At 51.3% G+C, this 19,536-nt stretch overlaps 2 protein-coding genes across 12 annotated transcripts in view; both read left to right on the forward strand.

The window, feature by feature from the left end:
* LOC101992459 (dual specificity protein kinase CLK2) overlaps positions 1-14,751 on the forward strand; it is an 18,976-nt gene extending 4,225 nt beyond the window's left edge. Inside the window, exons 3-20 of one of the 7 annotated variants that reach the window (XM_013353802.2) lie at positions 233-461; positions 1,137-1,224; positions 1,573-1,639; positions 1,811-1,927; positions 4,158-4,324; positions 5,228-5,322; positions 6,215-6,344; positions 6,435-6,517; positions 6,676-6,755; positions 6,932-7,022; positions 9,368-9,445; positions 10,646-10,774; positions 10,855-10,972; positions 12,390-12,518; positions 12,834-12,993; positions 13,087-13,188; positions 13,645-13,762; positions 14,093-14,751. In XM_013353802.2, the coding sequence (XP_013209256.1) occupies positions 233-461; positions 1,137-1,224; positions 1,573-1,639; positions 1,811-1,927; positions 4,158-4,324; positions 5,228-5,322; positions 6,215-6,344; positions 6,435-6,517; positions 6,676-6,755; positions 6,932-7,022; positions 9,368-9,445; positions 10,646-10,774; positions 10,855-10,972; positions 12,390-12,518; positions 12,834-12,993; positions 13,087-13,188; positions 13,645-13,762; positions 14,093-14,239 (2,128 nt within the window). In that variant the 3' untranslated portion in view covers positions 14,240-14,751. Of the gene's footprint in view, positions 1-232; positions 462-1,136; positions 1,225-1,572; positions 1,640-1,810; positions 1,928-4,157; positions 4,325-5,227; positions 5,323-6,214; positions 6,345-6,434; positions 6,518-6,675; positions 6,756-6,931; positions 7,023-7,645; positions 8,170-8,700; positions 9,039-9,367; positions 9,446-10,645; positions 10,775-10,854; positions 10,973-12,389; positions 12,519-12,833; positions 12,994-13,086; positions 13,189-13,644; positions 13,763-14,092 lie in introns of those variants that run through there. The other 6 variants (XM_005367138.3, XM_005367139.3, XM_013353800.2 and 3 more) reach the window with 6 other exon arrangements.
* A 179-nt stretch (positions 14,752-14,930) lies between these two features.
* Fam189b (family with sequence similarity 189 member B) overlaps positions 14,931-19,536 on the forward strand; it is a 6,037-nt gene continuing 1,431 nt past the window's right edge. For 2 of the 5 annotated variants that reach the window (XM_005367145.2, XM_026789252.1), the window contains exons 1-9: positions 14,932-15,737; positions 15,938-15,994; positions 16,208-16,318; positions 16,425-16,544; positions 16,643-16,750; positions 17,190-17,365; positions 17,495-17,594; positions 18,263-18,332; positions 18,532-19,077. In XM_005367145.2, coding sequence (XP_005367202.1) covers positions 15,492-15,737; positions 15,938-15,994; positions 16,208-16,318; positions 16,425-16,544; positions 16,643-16,750; positions 17,190-17,365; positions 17,495-17,594; positions 18,263-18,332; positions 18,532-19,077 — 1,534 coding nt within the window. In that variant the 5' untranslated portion in view covers positions 14,932-15,491. Of the gene's footprint in view, positions 15,738-15,937; positions 15,995-16,207; positions 16,319-16,424; positions 16,545-16,642; positions 16,751-17,189; positions 17,366-17,494; positions 17,595-18,262; positions 18,333-18,531; positions 19,078-19,536 lie in introns of all 5 variants that reach the window. The other 3 variants (XM_005367146.2, XM_005367147.2, XM_013353826.2) reach the window with 3 other exon arrangements.

A 19,536-nucleotide genomic window follows, 5' to 3' on the forward strand; every position in this document is an offset into this window, starting at 1 on the left:
TTTTTGAGACAGGGTTTCTCTGTGGCTTTTTTGGAGCCTGTCCTGGAACTAGCTCTGTAGACCAGGGTGGTCTCGAACTCACAGAGGTCCGCCTGCCTCTGCCTCCCGAGTGCTGGGATTAAAGGCATGCGCCACCATCGCCCAGCGGTTCTTCTTTTCTTAAGATAGGACCTTGCCGCATGGTGTGACAGGAAATGTGGCCTGGACCTTACGGGTGTTTGTTATCCAACAGCAGCTATGACGATCACTCATCTGATCGGCGGGTTAATGATCGTCGGTACTGCAGCAGCTACAGACGCAATGACTATAGCCGGGATCGAGCAGAGGCCTACTATGACACAGACTTTCAGCATTCCTATGAGTACCATCGGGAGAACAGCAGTTACCGAAGCCAGCGCAGCAGCCGGAGGAAGCACAGACGGCGGAGGAGACGGAGCCGCACATTCAGCCGCTCATCTTCAGTGAGTGCCAGCCCGGACCTTTACTCTCTCCATTCTTTTTCAGTCCCTCAGGGACCCTGGTAATTAAAAAGTCCCCTTATTCTCACTCATGCTTTGAAGCATGAGCATTGGAGTGGGTATTGAGTGTGCCTATCCTCTTGGGAGCTCTCCGACTCTCAAGGGGCCCCAGATTTACTTTGGAGAGAGAAGGGCATGAGACATTTATGCCCTAAGTGATAAGTTGAGCTTGTGTTGGGAGCAGCTACTCTGCCCAGAGGCCTCTATTTTTTATGAGGGCCTTGGTTTTTTAAGGCCTTTATCTCCCAAGCCCTGGGCTCTGTGGCCCCTCAGGCGAGTTTGGGTTGGGGGGCAGGGGAAGACTGCATCTGCCTAGAAGGGTGCTTCATAGAGCATGGGGTTATGGGTAACCTGGTAACATCATCAACATTTTCTGCTCTACCCGTGCCTTCTCCCTATCCTGATTTGGGTTTGGGGACTTGGGATTATGCGCCGCTCTCTCTTCTCACACCAATCCGCCTTATCGCATCTGACGTGTTCCCTTCCACTGTCCCCCATCATCGTCTGTCCCCCCTGGCTGGGCGCCTGTGACCGGTGACCCCTCCACCACCCACCCCGACTCCCTTCGGCCCCCGATCCGACACCTGGCTTGCTCCGATCCCCCCCACCCCCCGACAGCAGCCCAGCAGCCGGAGAGCCAAGAGTGTAGAGGACGACGCTGAGGGCCACCTCATCTACCACGTCGGGGACTGGCTACAAGAGCGATGTACAAGCCAAATCGTAACAATCCTATAGCCTGTAATGGTTCCATAGTCATCCTAACGTCCCATGCCAACCCAAGTCACAGCCTCTTTTGCCTTTTCTCAGTGGTGTTGCTCATCTGGGTGGTTTGAGTTGCTGTTGAGAATTGACTGTTGTCCGCTACCAGCTCTCATGGCCCCTGGGTTAAAGGTGGTGGGAGTCACACAAGGGTTTTCTTCCCCTGCAGCCATCTGTGTCTGTTCCCCCTTCCTTCATCTCCTCACCCCAGGCTGCTGTGCCCTATTTCCTTCCAGCTCATCTCATTCCCCCTTTTCTCCCTCCCTCTCCCCGACCCTGCTTTCTTTCGTTTCAGATGAAATTGTAAGCACCTTAGGAGAAGGGACCTTTGGCCGCGTGGTGCAGTGTGTGGACCATCGCAGGTAACCGCTGGCCTGCTGCTTGCTCCACATCTGTTAGGCATGGAAGATTATGAGGGCGTCAAATTGTTGGTAGCTTAGACAGAACAGAATTTCTTAGTATTTACACTGACCCAGTCAGTCTGAGATGTTCTTGAACCCAACAAATGCCCCCCCTCCCCCGTTGACCTACAGGGGCGGAGCAAGAGTGGCCCTGAAGATCATTAAGAATGTGGAGAAGTACAAGGAAGCAGCCCGACTAGAGATCAACGTGCTAGAGAAGATCAATGAGAAAGACCCCGACAGCAAGAAGTAAGCAAGCAAAGGCGTGTGTGTGGAGCTAAGGGCTCCACCTCCGGAAGGAAGGAAGGAAGACTCCAGACAGGGCTAGGCAGGCAGGAGAATATAGACCTTCATGTCCATTCTTCTTTTTTTCTTTTCTTTCCTTTTTTTCTTTCTTTCTGACATGGTTTTTCTGTGTGATTCTTGCTGGCCTCTAACCTCCTTACAGAATAGGCTGGTCTTGAGCTTGCAGAAATCCTCCTGCCTCTGCCTCCTGAGTGCTGAGATTAAAGACGTGTGCCACCACACCCAACCCATTCAATTTTTGATCATATAAGAGTAGGAGTCCAGTAGGATGGGCCTGTGACATTCTTTAATCCCCCCGCTTGTCTTTATCACATTTAGATTGCTCTGCAATCTGGGCATGCCCCCGGCAGTGATGAACATCTCTATTGATGATCCTAGCCACTTGGGAGAGATGAAAAGACAGATTGGGAGCGTAAAGCCTGGCTGGGCTACAGAGCAAGCCTGAGAATTTAGTAAGACCTTTTCCCACAAATGAAAAAGGTGCTGGAGATGTAACCCAGGGATGGAGTGCCAGCCAACTATCTTACAGAGTCCTAAATTCAAACCCCAATACAACATACAGACACAAAATTTGTTCAGGAAACTGAGGCAGGAGACTCAGATGTTTGAGACTAGTGATAGAGAGGTCTCTCAGTAGTTAAGAGTGTATGCTGTCGTTGGATAGGACTGGAGTTTACTTTCCAGTACCCATATAGAAACTCACAATAATTTACAGGAGCCAGGCAGTGGTGGCACAGGATTTAATCCCAGCAAAGGCAAAGGCTGGCAGATCTCAGTTCACAGCCAGCCTGGCCTACAGAGTGAGTTCCAGGACAGCCAAGGCCATGCAAAGAAGCCCTGTCTCAAAAAACAAAACAAAACATAGATCTAAGGAAATCTAGCATCTCTGGCTTCCTCAGAAATCTGCAGTCTCGTGCCCATAACTCACACCTAATTACAAATAACATTTTTAAATGCAGTGGGCTGGAGTAGCAGACCCTTAGTGGTCCTGAGTGCTAACTGAAGAGTAGCGGGCTCTCTAGACCTTTGTTGAGACTATGGGCATCTATGTGGTCCACACAGTTCATAGACTAAGCATTGCATAAACTTGTGATGCAAAGGCTTGGTTGTTTTGTTTGGTTTTTTTGGGCAGTATCTCATTGTAGCCCAGGCTAGCTTCTACTCAGTTTTGTAGCCAAAGGCAAGGATAACTTTGATTCTTAATCCTCTTGCCTTCACCTGGGATTATACAAGTGTACCACCACACCTAGTTTTATGCGGTATCGAGTATTAAACTTCTGTGCATGCTGGACTATATCATTTATATATGATTTAACCAAACAGTAAATGTAACCTTGGGCAGTGCAGTGCTGATAGGAAATATCTGGCATTAGAGCTGGGATACAGTGGCATATTAATTTGAGACCAGGGTGGGCTATATATGAATTTCTAGGTCAGACTGGGCTACAGTGAGATCCAGACTTAACTGAGAATCCAGATTGTTTGGAATTTGGTGTTAATAGCTCTTCAACAAATAGGGGTGGGGGAGCTCATTTGTTTATTTGACACAGGGTCTTACTACATACCCCAAGCTGTCTTCAAATTCATGGTGATCCTCCTGCCTCTGAGTTCCTGAGTGCTCTTGACTGCAGGAGTGCATCACCACACCTCGCTTAAAAAATAGGTTTTTTTTCCTTGAGGGTTGGGATTGATCATGAGTTCTTGCATAATAGGCAAGTGCTGTCTTCTGAATTTCAGCCCCAATCCAGCCAAGAAGTTTTGAACTACTTAAAATTATATAAAAATATGTTTGGGAGTTTGGCAGGTAGAGGTTTTTGTTTTGTTTTTTTAAGTGACAAGGCATCACTTAAAAATGTGCAGGCAGACCTCAAACTCACTATGCAGTTGAGGATGACCTTGATCTTATGATTCTCCTGCCTCCATCTCCCCAGGGCTGAAATTGCAGGTTCATGTCAACATAACTGTTAAATATAATGCTGCAGGTGGAACCTTGGGTCTTGTGCATGCCAAGTAGGCGCTCTACCAAGTGAGCGACATTCCTAGCCTTTGTTAGTGATATTAACTGGCATGTTTTTATACAATTGGAATCAACAACCTCGCAGTCCTTCCTTTTGGTGGGGTGGTGGGCTATTGGGATCATATTAGATATCCAACTTCCCCTATCTTTTCTCAGCCTCTGTGTCCAGATGTTTGACTGGTTTGACTACCATGGCCACATGTGTATCTCCTTTGAGCTTCTGGGCCTTAGCACCTTCGATTTCCTCAAAGACAACAACTACCTGCCCTACCCCATCCACCAAGTGCGCCACATGGCCTTCCAGCTCTGCCAGGCCGTCAAGTGTGAGTGGGGTGGGCTGAGGCGGACTCTGGGGCAGCGCTTCCTTCTATCAGACTTGGTCTGTATACTTGTGTGCTAGGCAAGCCCCTAACCAGTCAGCGTACCTGCACACCCGCGACTGTCTGACATCTCTCCTGACGTAACTTCTTGACTGATGCCTTTCCCATCACTGGTTGCTCTCACTCCACACTCACAGTACAGCCCTTAGTGTCTTTTCCTCCCTTCTTTCTTGGAGAAGTGCTGGACAGCAGCACAAAAGCACAGAAGTCCTCTTGTTGGAGTCTTAGGTTTGTGTCATGGCGCTCTTCACTCACACAAAGCACACGGAGAAGACTGACAAATTCATCTTAGGTACCAGCCTCGGAATGCAGAGTAATTGTTCCTCTGCGTCTTCACAGTGATATAGTTTGGGTTTGTTTGTTTGGTTGGTTGTTTTTTTTTTTTTTTTTGGTTTGGTTTCGGTTTTTCAAGACAGGATTTCTCTGTAACTTTGGAGCCTGTCCTAGAACTAGCTGTTGAACCAGGCTGGCCTCAAACTCATAGAGATCCGCCTCTCTCTGCCTCCCAAGTGCTGGGATTAAAGGCATGCGCTGCCACCGCCCGGCAGTGATGCAGTTTTAATGAATTGAGTTTGCAGAATGTCTGATACTTAACATAGATCAAAGTCAAGACCAAATAAACACTCCCACTTGTAGCACGCACTGCTTCCCATCAGGTGAACTGTATATTTACATTACTCAGGGTAAAGCTCAAGCCAGGCAGATCATTTAGTTGCAGAGCAGAAAGTAATCCCAGTGGAGTCTGGGCCTGCCTCCAGCTTTATCCTTGGTACTCAGTCAGGGGTCAGCTGCTGCAGTTAGCACTAGCCACCTGGATCAAGCCTGATCTAGCCTTCTCCCCTGCAGTCCTCCATGATAACAAGTTGACACACACGGACCTCAAACCCGAAAATATTCTCTTTGTGAATTCAGACTACGAACTCACCTACAACCTAGAGAAGGTAAGATGGACAAGGGCCACCCTCTGTCCAAAGGGGCAGGCAACTGGGCCAGTTGGCTTTTGGTTAGCTGTGTTCTCCCTTTGACCAATTTCTCCCTGTCTGGCTTCAGCTGGGTAAAACCAGTGTACCCCAATAAATGTAAAGGGAACAGTTTAAGGAGACTTAAATTGAAAGACAATTTGGAACGTTTTCTGATAGGATGGAAGAGGCCGTGCTCTCTCTTTCAGATGCGCATTTCTGTGTAGGAGAACAACTTGCCGGACAGCTTGAGTCTCAGTGCTAAAGGGCCTCCTCACTGGTTTTTGGTTTTTGTTGTTTGTTTTGGTTTTTTGGTAGATTTTATTTATTATGTATAGTGTTCTGCCTGCAGGTAGACATGCCGGCCAAAAGAGGGCACCGAATCTCATTATAAATGGTTGTGAGCTGCCATGTGGTTGCTGGGAATTGAACTCAGGACCTCTGGAAGAGCAGCCAGTGCTCTTACCCACTGAGCCAACTCTCTAGCCCACTCCTTACTTTCTGCTACAAATTACAGATTTCCAAAACACACCAGACACTTTAGTCGTTGAGGACTTAGAGACTTCCATATTATTTCATAATTATTTCTTTAGTCTTCTTCCTTTCCTATTCTTAAAAGTACTGCTGTAAGAGCTGGTGTGGTGGCACAAGCCGGTAGTCCCAGCACTTGGGAGGCTCTGAGGCACGAGGATTGCTGCAGGTTCAAAGCCTGACATGGCACATAGTGAAATCCTGTTTCAACATACAATAACGAAATACCAGGAGCCAGATCTCCCTGGGTATATGGGAAAGGCTACATTTTTCAGACTCAAAAGCTCCTTAGTTTGTGAATCTCAGTCTGACAGAGATTCATTCCCATCTGCTTTGCTCCTAGAAGCGAGATGAGCGCAGTGTGAAGAGCACAGCTGTGCGGGTGGTAGACTTCGGCAGTGCCACCTTTGACCATGAACACCATAGCACCATTGTCTCCACTCGCCATTACCGGGCCCCAGAGGTCATCCTTGGTAAGGGAGCTCAGGGCTGCCCAGTGTGTGAGGTGATGTAAGGGTAGAGTGTCCTAAGCATCTTAATACCTCTTGCTCCTCACCACACAGAGTTGGGCTGGGCACAGCCTTGTGATGTGTGGAGCATAGGCTGTATCATCTTTGAGTACTACGTTGGCTTCACCCTCTTCCAGGTAAGTGGTGGGGATATTACTGGGCCACCTGGCATTCCTCTGCCCATTTTCTTGATCTGCTGAGGACATACTTACACAGCCCTCCACATTGCCCGTCTGGCAACTAGTCCCCATCATTCCTTCCTAGTGCCATAATTAGATCTATCTTTGTTTCCCAGACCCATGACAACAGAGAGCATCTAGCCATGATGGAAAGGATCTTGGGTCCTATCCCTTCTCGGATGATCCGAAAAACAAGGTGAACCTTGAGCAGGAGGGGCTGCCCTTTTCTCTCCATGGAGTTTATCTGTTGCACATCATTTTCTTCTCTCGTTGATGCCCCCGAGCCCCCACTTTCTTTCACATGGTTAGACAAGGGAAAGCATTTTATAAAAGGGGAACCTTCTGATGCAACAACTTCCCCTTCCCCTCTAGAAAACAGAAATATTTTTATCGGGGTCGCCTGGATTGGGATGAGAACACATCAGCTGGGCGCTACGTGCGTGAGAACTGCAAACCACTACGGGTGAGCCCGGAGAGGGGTATATGTTGTCCACACTCCAAAGGTTGCTTCCTTCTTAGGGTGGTCTGCCCCTGGAATGCACTTTATAAGCAGGAGGTTAGGACAGGGAGTATGGAAAACTGAAAGAAAATTTGGTCAACAATGGACAGAGAAGAGAGGAGGTTAGATAGCCTAACTTTGAGACATCCACAAGCCATAGCCATGTCCTGGATTCTTTAGGTCAGACAGAAAAGAATAAGCCAGCTTTGAAGAGCTTATGCTTTAATGTGGAACTCCAGAAGACTCTTGGAGTTGACGAGGATATACAGTAAAACTTTGAACAACACTGTGCTAGTAGGTATGTAGGTTGGTCACAGTGTGATTGTGGTGAGGTAGCATTCAAATCGCATGCAAACCGAGTCTTGGTTCTTTTTCCCAAAAGGAAAGGTAGGGCTGTGAGGGAGGCAGAGAGCTAGGGATGGTGGCACAGGCTTACAATTCCAGCACTTGGGGTGCTGAGACAGCTGCAGTGCATAGTTGCAGAACAGCTGGTCTCTGTGGAGATCTTATCTCACAAGGAGAATGGAAAGGAAGATAATAAAAGTTTGTCAGGCAGCCCACTTTACCTTCTTCCTGCCCTCCACCAGCGATATCTGACCTCAGAGGCAGAGGAACACCACCAGCTCTTCGATCTGATTGAAAGCATGCTAGAGTATGAACCTGCTAAGCGGCTGACCTTAGGTGAAGCCCTCCAGCACCCTTTCTTCGCCTGCCTTCGGACTGAGCCACCCAACACCAAGTTGTGGGACTCCAGTCGGGATATCAGTCGGTGACAATGAGGCTTTGGACCCTCCTGCTTCTTGTGTAGCAGTGGGTGTCCAGTCCAGGACACTGGTGCTTTTTTATACAAGAGAACAGAGCCAGAACTCAGCCCTCTCCTGCCCTTGGCTCCTTTATACCTGTAAATATGTGAAATAGTGTATATATGACAGAACTTGTACCTGTCACCTCAACTCCTGCCTTGTATATACTGCTCTTTACACTTCCAACCGCATCTGCCTCTCATGTGGAGTTGATGTAGGGCAGAGTGAGGTAACCAGGTGGTGTCTACCCCATGTTTTATAAGGGATTTTGTACAGTCTTTGTGAAATAAATGCTTCATCTGACCCCATCCCTGGGATTTGAGGGTCAAGGGTATTGGGGTAAAGGGATGAAACGATTGGTAGCTATTCTGAATTTGGGTACAAAGGCAGATCTTTGCCTTCCCAAATTAGAGCCAAGACTATGAATTTAAATGCACTTTCTTTTCGAAGGTAGTAAAGATTAAAACAGATACAATCAGGTAGAAGTTGTGTGATCTGGAGTAGTTACTGTTGGGAAATAGCTTTGACCCTGTAAATAAGTGGGCATGTGACGGTAGCCATGAGGCTGTCCCCTCTAGTAGAGCCAGAAACCCATATAGAAAACAGCCTTCCGCAGGCGGTGGTAGCCCACGCCTTTAATTCCAGCACAGAGAAAGGCAGATCTCTGTGAGGCCAGCCTGGTCTACAAGAGCTAGTTCCAGGACAGGCTCCAAAGCTACCGAGAAACCTTGTTTCGAAAAACAAAAAAAGAAAACAGTCTCCAATCACTGTCCAGTGCAAAAACTTCCCATCTGTGTTCCGTTCCTTTACGTGAGGTCACCTGGGATGAGAAGTTCTTTCCTGCTAGCAGTCACGTGGAGGAAGTGCGGCGCTAGACTGCGGAGACTGGTTCAGGGTTATCACGTGAGGTGCTTCCCGCTTAAGTTTTTTTGCTGAGGCGCAAGCGCAGTTTGTTGCTGCTGCGGGAATCCTAGCGACTCTTCCGGTTGCTTTGACCAATTGGAACACAGAGAAGCGGGTAGACCGAGCGCACCGAGGGAGTTCTCAGGGCCGTCGGCGCCGTACTCCCGCGGCAGGGGCGTGGAGGGCAGGGGCGGCCGGCCTCAAAAACATGGCTCAGAACAGAGACGGCGGGAACCGGTTCCCCGACTCCGGCGAGCTTGACAATCCCTTTCAGGTGACTTGCGCCGGCCTCCTTTGGGCAGTCTTTCCCCCAATCTGTGGGGTCGGACTGCTATTCCCATTCGTGACATTTGACCTAGGGAAGGAGTGTCTACGTGGAGGTTACGGTAGCTCCAGGCCAGTGAGCACTGGGGGGCTAATGGGAAGCGGGCTCTGCCCTTGTAATGAGTGGGTTCTAGCAATATAGGGTGATGGAGTTGAAGGCAAATGTTGGGAATAACGGCGTGTCACCGAGTCTCAGTACTTAGCTACCAGCAGTTTGGGAAAGTTCCTAGGAATTCCCTTGGCATCGAATGCCCCCTGAACCCAAGTCTCTGCTCTCAGGACCCAGCTGTGATCCAGCACCGACCCAGCCAGCAGTATGCCACGCTTGATGTGTACAACCCTTTTGAGAACCGAGAGGTGAGCAATTAGAAGGAACACAGAAGAGCAGGGGAAGGGAAATGTGTGAGAAGCTCCGTCTGTGCGTATTGGGGCTTTAAGTGCTGTGTATTTTAGCTCTCTGAGAGACAACATACAATCAGGGCAAGCCTACCCAGGGCAACGGAGTCATCTAGTTTGGAGTTAGGAAAGTCAGTCCAGGGAGGACCTTCGGTCTGTGGAAAGGCTTACTTGAAGAGAATCGAGGTTGGGGCTTGTCAGGGTTGAGAAACCTGCTTAGGTCTGCAATCAGAGTGCAGACGATGAGGTGGACTAGTAGACATTTGAGAGTAGAGGAGTTAAGGGGAGCACGGGGCTGTAGCTCGGTTGGAGAGGGCTTAATCCCCAGCCCACAGCACTACATAAACAGGATGGAGACACTTGGGAGGTACAGGCAGGAGTAGTCAAAGTCCAGGTCATCCTTGGCTAGTAGCAAGTTGGAGACCAGAGTGGGATGAATGAGACCCTGTCTCAGGGAGTGGGGAAAAGCCGGGTAGCTCAGGTGCTAAAGGCTCAGCCTGAGTTCAGTCCCAGGACCAGTATGATGGAGAACAGAGCAAGCTCCCACAAGTTCTCCTCTGACCTCCACAGCCACACCATGATTCGAGAGCGCACACACATGAGTAAATGTTATTTTAAAAAGTTAAGGAGGGACTGGAGAGATGGCTCAGCAGATGAGAGCATTGGCTGCTCTTCCAGAGAATCCCAGGTTCACTTCCCAGCACCCTCATGGCAGCTCGCAACTGTCTGTAACTTCAGTTCCAGGGGATCCGACACCCTCACACATACATGCAGGCAAAACAGAAATACACATGAAATAAATAAATCTTTAAAGAAAAAGTTAAGGAGACAATATGTGGATAAATGCTTCATGTATTACTGAAGCATTGGATAAGAGGCGCGGCCAGGACTGCTACAGGTCCTGAAAGAGGTGTCCAACTTAAACTCACACAAAGTAGCTTCCTATTGGGCACATGACACAGGACTACCCAGTGCTTAGACTAAGGCAGGAGGATTGCAAGTTCTAGACTAGCCCAAGTGCCTGTTGTCTTGGAAAAAAAAAAAAAAAGCAAACAGCAAGGAGGTTCCTGACTGTCGGAGAGGAGCTGCTGATGTGGCTGATAAGGCACGCAGACGAGATCTCGGTGTTACCAGCTGACCTCTGAGGCTTGTTTCCTACAGCCCCCGCCAGCCTATGAGCCTCCTGCCCCAGCCCCAGCCCCTTTGCCGCCACCCTCAGCTCCCACTGTACAGTCCTCAAGGAAGCTCAGCCCTACAGAGCCCAAGAACTATGGCTCCTACAGCACTCAGGTAAGTGGGGGTGCAGCTGGTAAGGAAAGCAGCCGGCGCCGGTCTGCAGCTCACAACTGTCTCTGCTCCTGTTGTTATAGGCTTCTGCTTCAGCTGCCACTGCGGAGCTGATCAAGAAGCAGGAGGAGCTCAACCGGAAGGCAGAGGAGTTGGACCGCCGGGAGCGAGAGCTGCAGCATGTTGGCCTGGGTGGCACAGGTATTAAATAGGTCTTGGTAGGTGAGAAAGAACGCTTGATAGTTTGGAAGGATCTGCGAAAACATCTTAAATCATATGTTCATCAGTCAGGTATTAAAACTGAGTTTAGTTAGAGTTGGCACTGCTTCTTAACCATGGGATCTTTTTTTTTTTTTTTTAAATATTTATTTATTTATTATGTATACAATATTCTGTCTGTGTGTATGTCTACAGGCCAGAAGAGGGCACTAGACTTCATTCCAGATGGTTGTGAGCCACCATGTGGTTGCTGGGAATTGAACTCAGGACCTTTGGAAGAGCAGGCAATGCTCTTAACCGCTGAGCCATCTCTCCAGCCCTTAACCATGGGATCTTATGCAGTTAAATAATGGGTTTGTTTTTGTTTTGTTTTGTTTTGTTTTTTTGTTTTTTCGAGACAGACAGGGTTTCTCTGTGGCTTTGGAGCCTGTCCTGGAACTAGCTCTGTAGACCAGGCTGGTCTCGAACTCACAGAGATCCGCCTGCCTCTGCCTCCCGAGCGCTGGGATTAAAGGCGTGTGCCACCATCGCCTGGCTCTGGGTTTGTTTTTTAAAGATTTATAATATTTTTATTTTTGTGCATTTGATTGTTTTACCTGCATGTATGCAAATGCATCCATATCTGTGCTGTGTCCATGGAGGCTAGAAGAGAACAGCAGACCCCCCTAGAGCTGGAGTTACAGGCTGTTGTAAACCCTCATGTGGGTGCTGGGAACCAAACACTGCACCTTTGCCAGAGTCATCACTCCAGCCCTGGGCTGGTGGTCTCAGAAATCCCACCACTGAGCCAGGCAGTTTTGGTGCACGCCTTTAATCCCAGCACTCAAAAAACCATCACCAACAGCAAAAAAATCACACCACTGAAGTTTCTTGCTTTTTTTCTTTTTCAAAAAGGGTTTTTTCTCTGTAGATTTGGAGCCTTCCCTGGAACTCGTTCTGTAGACCAGGCTGGCCTCGAACTCATAGAGATCCGCCTGCCTCTGCCTCCTGAGTGCTGGGACTAAAGGCGTGCGCCACCACCCCAGCCAGTTTCCTGTTTTCTAAAATGTTCTTATTTTACAAAGTAGGAAATCGTAAGGGTTGAATAAATTCACCTATGCAGAGTTTTTGACACGATCCGCAAATATTGCAGATAGTAACTGTTTGCTTACTCCTCTTTTTCTGTTCTTTGTTTTGTCTTGGAAGGGTCTGTGTAGACCAGGCTGAGCTGGAACTTCCTGTCCTCCTGCCCAGCCTCCTCAGTGTGGGATAATAGGTGCACTCTGCCATGCCTCCTGCTTTCCACTTTTTGTTTCTTTGGATCCATAATTGAGAAGACAGGAGTGGAGGGAGGAGGGGAGAGTATCCCTTGCTGATTTACACTCATTTGTGAGATCTTCCTCCTGCTTTTGCCTTACAGCTCGACAGAACAACTGGCCTCCCCTACCATCTGTTTGCCCAGTCCAGCCTTGCTTTTTCCAGGACATCTCCATGGAGATCCCACAAGAATTTCAGAAGACAGTGTCCACCATGTACTACCTCTGGTTGTGTGAGTGTGAGAAGTCTTTTTGGGAGACATTGCAGATAATGTGAATGCCCCAGAGTACACTCTGAAAGCGAGGCCCTTTAGGGTTACTCTCTCTCATGGTGTGTGTGTTCTTAGCCCACCCTTCCTCTGTCACCACACATAAATGCATTCTGAATTACTGCAAATTTTTTTCAAGGAGATCATGCCTGATCTGTGGGGTTCATTCTCTAGGGCATGGGGTGCCATCCTTTCATGCTGTTGCCACACTGGGAAGGCATTTGTGGCGGGCTTCACTGCATTCCAGACAGCCCCTCATCCTGTCCCTCTGCCCCTCAGGCAGCACTTTGGCTCTTGTCCTGAATTTCCTGGCCTGCCTGGCCAGGTTCTGTGTGGATACCAGCAGTGGGTCCGGCTTTGGGCTGTCCATGCTCTGGCTCCTCCTCTTCACCCCCTGCTCCTTTGTCTGCTGGTACCGCCCTATGTATAAGGCTTTCAGGTATGTGAGGGCCAGGTGGGGATCTGCAGGGGGTCCCATAGCTGCTTCTCCAACCCCAGTCTTAATTCCCCCACACTTTTTTTCTCTTTGCAGGAGTGATAGTTCATTCAATTTCTTCGTTTTTTTCTTCATTTTCTTCGTCCAGGATGTGTTCTTTGTCCTCCAGGCCATTGGCATCCCAGGGTGGGGCTTCAGGTGTGTGAGTTGCCACCTCTCCTCCCTCTTCTCTTCCTCCCACTCTAGGCAATTCAGTTACGAGGTAGAGTTGTCCAGTAGGGGACATGTGGGCTTTTCCCAAAGAGGCTGATTTAACAAGTCAAGATACTTGGCTAGAGAGCCCAGGGAGCTCTAGACAGGAGCAGCTGAAGAAGTCTTCCTGGGGACGTCCATGTCACCACAGTTGAGAGAAGGGAGCACCCTGAAGTGAGAAGATCCTATTCTGAGTGAGGACGCCAGGAGAGCTAGGAGCTAACGCTTCAGAGATAAGTGTGACGAGAGTAAATGGAGTGGGACTGGTTCGTGGAAGGCCGCCATATTGGTGACCACTGATGGGTGTGTTACGTATTCACAGCATACCCAGTGAAGACTGGGAAAACAGCCCCTGCCAACACCTGCCAAACAGCCCTCCTCACCAACACCTCTTCCCCACAGTGGCTGGGTGTTCGCGATTGTGGCGGTGGGCACCAACCCAGCCGTGGCTGTGCTCATGCTGCTGGTCGCCCTGCTCTTCACTGGCATCGCTGTGCTGGGGATTGTGATGCTGAAGCGGGTGAGGGACATGGCGGGAGTGGTGGCCAGTGGGTGAGAGCACGGGTCTCTAGGGAGTGAGGGACATGGCGGGAGTGGGGGCGAGGGGGTGAGAGCACGGGTCCCCAGGGGTGCAGAGTGGAACATTAAGAAGGAACCAGGGCAGGGCAAGCGGAGGGGCGGGTTCTCAACTAATGGACTTTGGGGCGGGGAGGGAGGAATTTATGTGTTTTGAGGGAGTGTCATCCGGGAAGGAAAGGCAAGAGCAGTAGACCCGGGAGTGGTGGTGTCAGCTTGGGGTGGGGTGGGAGAGACTTGCCTATGTTGTGATGTGTCTGCCATCTTCTTGCAGATCCACTCCTTGTACCGCCGAACAGGTGCCAGCTTTCAGAAAGCCCAGCAGGAGTTTGCTGCTGGTGTCTTCTCCAACCCTGCGGTTCGGACTGCTGCTGCCAATGCAGCCGCCGGGGCTGCTGAAAATGCCTTCAGGGCCCCATGATGTCCCCTGGGACGCCCTGGCCCTCTCCCTGGAGTCTCAGGGGTTCGGGGAGGCATTGCTACTTAATAACTTCTATGGGGCTCTTAATTCCACAGCCATGAATCTAAACCTGACTTGGAGGTTTGGGGAGCCCACTGTGACTCAGTCATCACTTGCCTTTATCCCCCATCTGGCGACACTGCTGCCACCTCTCACATACCCCAAACCCAGATTCCCTCTGCTGTGCCAAGGATGTCTCTTCCGTTATTTAAATTAAAAAGAAAAAAAAGTATGACTAAAACTCACCATTTCCTGGATCTTTACTGGAGATCAGGCCATTTGACAGAGTGTTGTGGGGGGATGGGGGAGGGGGTACTGGAGTGAAGCAGAGTGTTCTGCAGGAGAGTGTCCTTGACAAACTGGGTGGGGTGGTAGGAGGCCCGAGATGTGGGGAGCCCCAGCCCAGTCTATTTGCCACCACTTTCCTTAAATGATGGGCAGTCAGCCACCCCTGCTGAGAACTCTGCATCCCAGGAACCTGAAGTATTGGGTAGGGCGGAAAATGGGCACAGAAATGGTCCATAACGAGCTAGGCTTCAGGGCGTGGCTGAGGTTGGAGGAGGGCCTCTCCCTATCTCCTCCCCTCCCGTGGTTGCTTTAGGACTACAGCTCCCGGAATGCATTGCACCGGCCACCACACCCCTCCTCACCACCATCACCCCCCCTCCCCCTCCTCTAGAGCCTGCCCTGCTGCAGCAGGAGGAGCTAAGGGAGCAGAGCGTGGTGGGGAGGGGAGCGGGGCCGCGACCCTGAAGCCAGTTTCCGAGGCCTCTCCCCACCAGGCGGCCCTGGATCACTAAAGGCACCTCTAGTCCCTGCATGCAGACCTTTCTCCTCTTCTGTAGACTTTCTTGCATCCCTCTCGCCTTTGCCCTCCCCACCCTTCCCTGGGCTCCGGAACGCTACTCTATCTTCAGTCTAGGATCAGCCCTTCTCGGCATCTCTCTTCATTAAGGAAATGCAATGAGCCGGTGCTCTGGCGTCCTCATCGCTGCCCTGGGCACGGTACCCGTCTGGTGGTGGGGTGGGAGCCCCTCACTGTCCCTTCGTGACGCCCCTCCTTTGGGCCTTCCTCCAGCTGGTGTCCCTGGGGGATGCCCCAGAGGACCTAGCCAGGAGGTAGGCTTTACAGCAAGGGTGCTGGAAAGGATAAAGAACGGGGCCTTGGGCGCCTCTGAGATGCTCCCAAGTATCAAGGGGAACCGAGGGAGGTATGGGCAACCGGGCGGCAGGCATGATGCCCTCGCCCAGTGACTCCAGCCGCTCGCTGACCAGCCGGCCCAGTACCCGGGGCCTTACTCACCTCCGCCTCCACCGACCCTGGCTGCAGGCCCTGCTCACGTTGGGGCTAGCCCAGGTGCTCCTGGGCATCCTGGTGGTAACCTTCAGCATGGTGGCCTCCTCTGTCACCACCACCGAGAGCATCAAAAAGTCCTGCCCGTCTTGGGCTGGGTTCTCGGTGAGTTGGGTAAAGAGTGCACAGTAGTGGGGTGGGAGAAGCTTCTCAGGCCCCACCCCTCCTCCCCTTCAAACCCACAAGCTTGTCTTTCCTTCCTCTCCGGTCCTTTCCCTCCTTGTAGGGCTGGGCGCATCCTGTGGCCAGGGGCTCACTCAGGTGCTTCCCCTGCCAGGCTGAGCCTGTGCCCACTCTGTCCCTAGCTGGCGTTCTCCGGGTTGGTTGGCATTGTGTCCTGGAAGCGTCCATTCACTCTAGTGGTAGGTGCCAAGGCCCAATGCCCACTGGGAGGCAGGTGCCCAACCCCAGAGGGGATACCCTTTATGTCCCCTTTATGCCCTCAGGAAGGGGAACTGGCTTTCCAGTTGATGCCAGGCAGTCAGAAAGTGCGTTAGGAAAAGAGGGTGGCTTATTCTGTACAGGAGAAGTTCTGGGGAAGGTCCCGGCCCTGAGGTGACATCCTCTCTCCCCAGATCTCTTTCTTCTCCTTGCTTTCGGTGCTCTGTGTCATGCTTAGCATGGCTGGCTCCGTTCTCTCCTGTAAGAACGCCCAGCTGGCTCAGGACTTCCGAGAATGCTCCACGGTGAGATTTGAGGTGGGAGAGCTGGAACCAACTGGTTAGGGGAAGTGAGAGGGACCCTTGAGTTTCCTCTGATCCGGGCTGCCTTGCCCTTCCCACTCCCATACAGGAAGGGAAGGTCTGTGTGTGCTGTCCCCCTATTCCTCTACACCGACCCTGTCCAGAGTGGGGACAGGAGCTGAAAGTTGCCCCTAACTCCACCTGCGATGAAGCCCGCGGGGCCCTCAAGGTGAACATGCCGTTCCTAATCCCTTCTTCCTTGCATACGTGGGGTTTACCCCTCCCAAGCCCCGTACTTCTCTCCTCTCCTTGTCTTTCCTTCTCCAGAACCTCCTCTTCAGTGTCTGTGGGCTCACCATTTGTGCCGCAATAATCTGTACCCTCTCTGCTATTGTCTGCTGCGTCCAGATCTTCTCCCTGGACCTGGTGCACATGGTGAGAAGGGAGTGATGCCCAAGCAGACAGGTCCGGTGGGAGCATGGAATGCGTGCGTGGTGGAACTGGACTTGCAAAGTGGTAGCTATAGGTCTGGGTTCTGAGCCTGGGGCTCTGGGTCACCTGAGGAGTTTTATTACAGGGATGTTTAGGACCAAAGGGAATGAAGAAGACTGGTTGGATGGGTTGAAGTCAAGACAGCCCTAGGTGGGAGCTGGGATAGAGGATGGACAGTGGTGGCAGGGAAAAGGTGATGTGGACAGATGTGAAACTGAAAGAGATTTGTGGGTAGGCAAGGCCAGAGCTGGAGGCACTGAGTAGGCACAGATTGAAGAAGGAACTGGGTGTGGTTTAGAAGGATTGGAACTGCATCTTGGAGAAGGTAGGGCCATAAAAATAGCAGAAAGGGAAGAAATTTGAAACCAGACTTGCTCCCCAGCAGCTGGCCCCTGAACGCTCAGTCTCAGGCCCCCTAGGGCCCTTGGCTTGTACATCTTCGCCTCCAGCTCCTCTCCTCCACACCATGCTGGACTTGGAGGAGTTTGTCCCTCCTGTGCCCCCACCACCCTACTATCCTCCAGAGTATACCTGCAGCTCAGAAACGGATGCACAAAGGTGAGGCTGGGTGAGGTCCTGCTGGGGAACCTGAGGAAGAGGATTGGGGCTGGGCCCGGAGTGGTGGGGAGGCATAGTTGTGGAGCAGGAGCTGTTTGCCAGGCCCTGATCCTATCCTCATCCTGCCAGCATCACCTACAATGGCTCCATGGATAGCCCAGTGCCCTTGTACCCTACTGATTGCCCTCCTTCTTACGAGGCCGTTATGGGGCTACGAAGAGACAGCCAGGTGAGGAGGGCTCGGTGCAGCCGGGAGCTGTGGATAGCTGTTTGATAAGGATATCAATAGTCCTCGTGATCTCAATAGCAACCCCCCGTCGGCTGTCATCTGCCCTAGAGCTGCTGAGGTGGGTGGGAGATGAACTAGTATTTCTCTAGTATAAAGATGTGTCGCTGTGTGTGATGGTTCACTCCTGTAATCCCAGCGCTGGGGAGCCAGAGGCAGGCAGATCTCTGAGTTCGAGACCAGCCTGGTCTACAAGAGCTAGTTCTAGGACAGGCTCCAAAGCTACAGAGGGTTTCTGGGTCGAAAAATCAAAAAACAAACAAACAAACAAACAAACAAACAAAAAACCCAGCAATGCCCAATCATGGCTTCAGTGACTTTGTCTCAAAAGATAAAGATATGGAAACTAATGCCCTCATAAGTGCATAAGTGACTTCTACAAAGCCAACTGTAATGGCATATGCCTATAAACACAGCACTTGGGAAGTGGAGGCAGCAGGATTAGGAGTTTAAAGGCTAGCCTAGGTTCCTCAGTAAACCCTGTCTCAAACCCAGCTAACTTTAGAGAGTGACAAAGCTGGTCCAGAACCTCTGGGCTTCAGTCTTTTCAGTGCGTGGGAGTGGTCATGCCAGTGCAAAGGGCTGGATTTTTGACCCTGTGTCTTCTGCAGGCCACTCTGTTTGATCCTCAGCTTCATGATGGCTCCTGTGTCTGTGAGCGGGTGGCCTCCATTGTAGATGGTGAGCAGAGTGGGGTCTGAACGGACATGGCAGGGTGGGGCCATAGGGAGGGAAAAACAAGGCTGAGCTCAGCTAGGGTTTGGAGGTGAGGACTGTGACTTCGTAGAACCCTGGGATTATCTGTCTGCTTGAAGATAAAGCTGGAGTCAGAGTGGCAGCTATCCTGCTATCCTACCTAGTGCTCCCTTGCCACTCACAGTGTCCATGGACAGCGGGTCTCTGGTATTGTCAGCCATTGGCGACCTCCCTGGGGGCTCTAGCCCATCAGAAGACTCATGCCTGCTGGAACTCCAGGGCTCTGTGCGCTCTGTCGATTATGTGCTCTTCCGCTCCATCCAGCGCAGCAGAGCAGGCTACTGCCTTAGCCTGGACTGCGGCCTGCGGGGCCCCTTTGAAGACAGCCCCTTGCCACGGCGGCCCCCACGGGCTGCCCGCTCCTATTCCTGCTCTGCCCCTGAAGCCCCACCCCCGCTGGGTGCCCCGACAGCTGCTCGCAGTTGCCACCGATTGGAGGGCTGGCCGCCCTGGGTGGGACCTTGCTTCCCCGAGCTGAGAAGGCGGGTTCCCAGAGGAGGCAGCCGCTCAGCTGCACCCCCTCCTGCCCGAGCTCCAGCTCGACGCTTCAGCGATAGCTCAGGTTCCCTCACCCCGCCCGGGCACCGGCCTTCTCACAGGACACCTCCTCTACCACTGCTGCTGCCAAGGTCTCACAGCGACCCAGGCATCACCACCTCCAGCGACACTGGTGAGCCATACCGTCACCTGGTTCAGGGAAGGGTAACCACTAGAACTGGGACCCTGTGAGGTTCCTGAGTACTCACCCCTGAGGGACAGAGGCTTCAGCAGTACTTGGTTCTTGAAACCATTTCCACAGCGCCTAAGGCTGGGCTACATAACCGGTTACTTGGTTATAGAGACAGATCAACCAGAAGTCTCTGCTTCTTACTGAGAAAAGATATAAAGCGAAATAGTTCCCAGCCACACAGGAGGTGTCCGAAATCACATCTGGGGGCCCTAAACAGAGCTAGGGAGGCTACAGCGGTGAAGGATAGCACTGGAGATCCCATCTTCCTACATTAGACCATCCAACTGTGGGCAGAGGTGATGGAGTGTGAGAACCTTTGAGCCCGGGCTCTCGGGATGGTGGACGGCGGGAGAGGTGTGGTCATAGAGCTCTTTTTTTTTTTTTTTTTTTTTTTTTTTT

Source organism: Microtus ochrogaster, unplaced genomic scaffold (genome assembly GCF_000317375.1).
Source record: "Microtus ochrogaster isolate Prairie Vole_2 unplaced genomic scaffold, MicOch1.0 UNK16, whole genome shotgun sequence".
NCBI lineage: Eukaryota > Metazoa > Chordata > Mammalia > Rodentia > Cricetidae > Microtus > Microtus ochrogaster.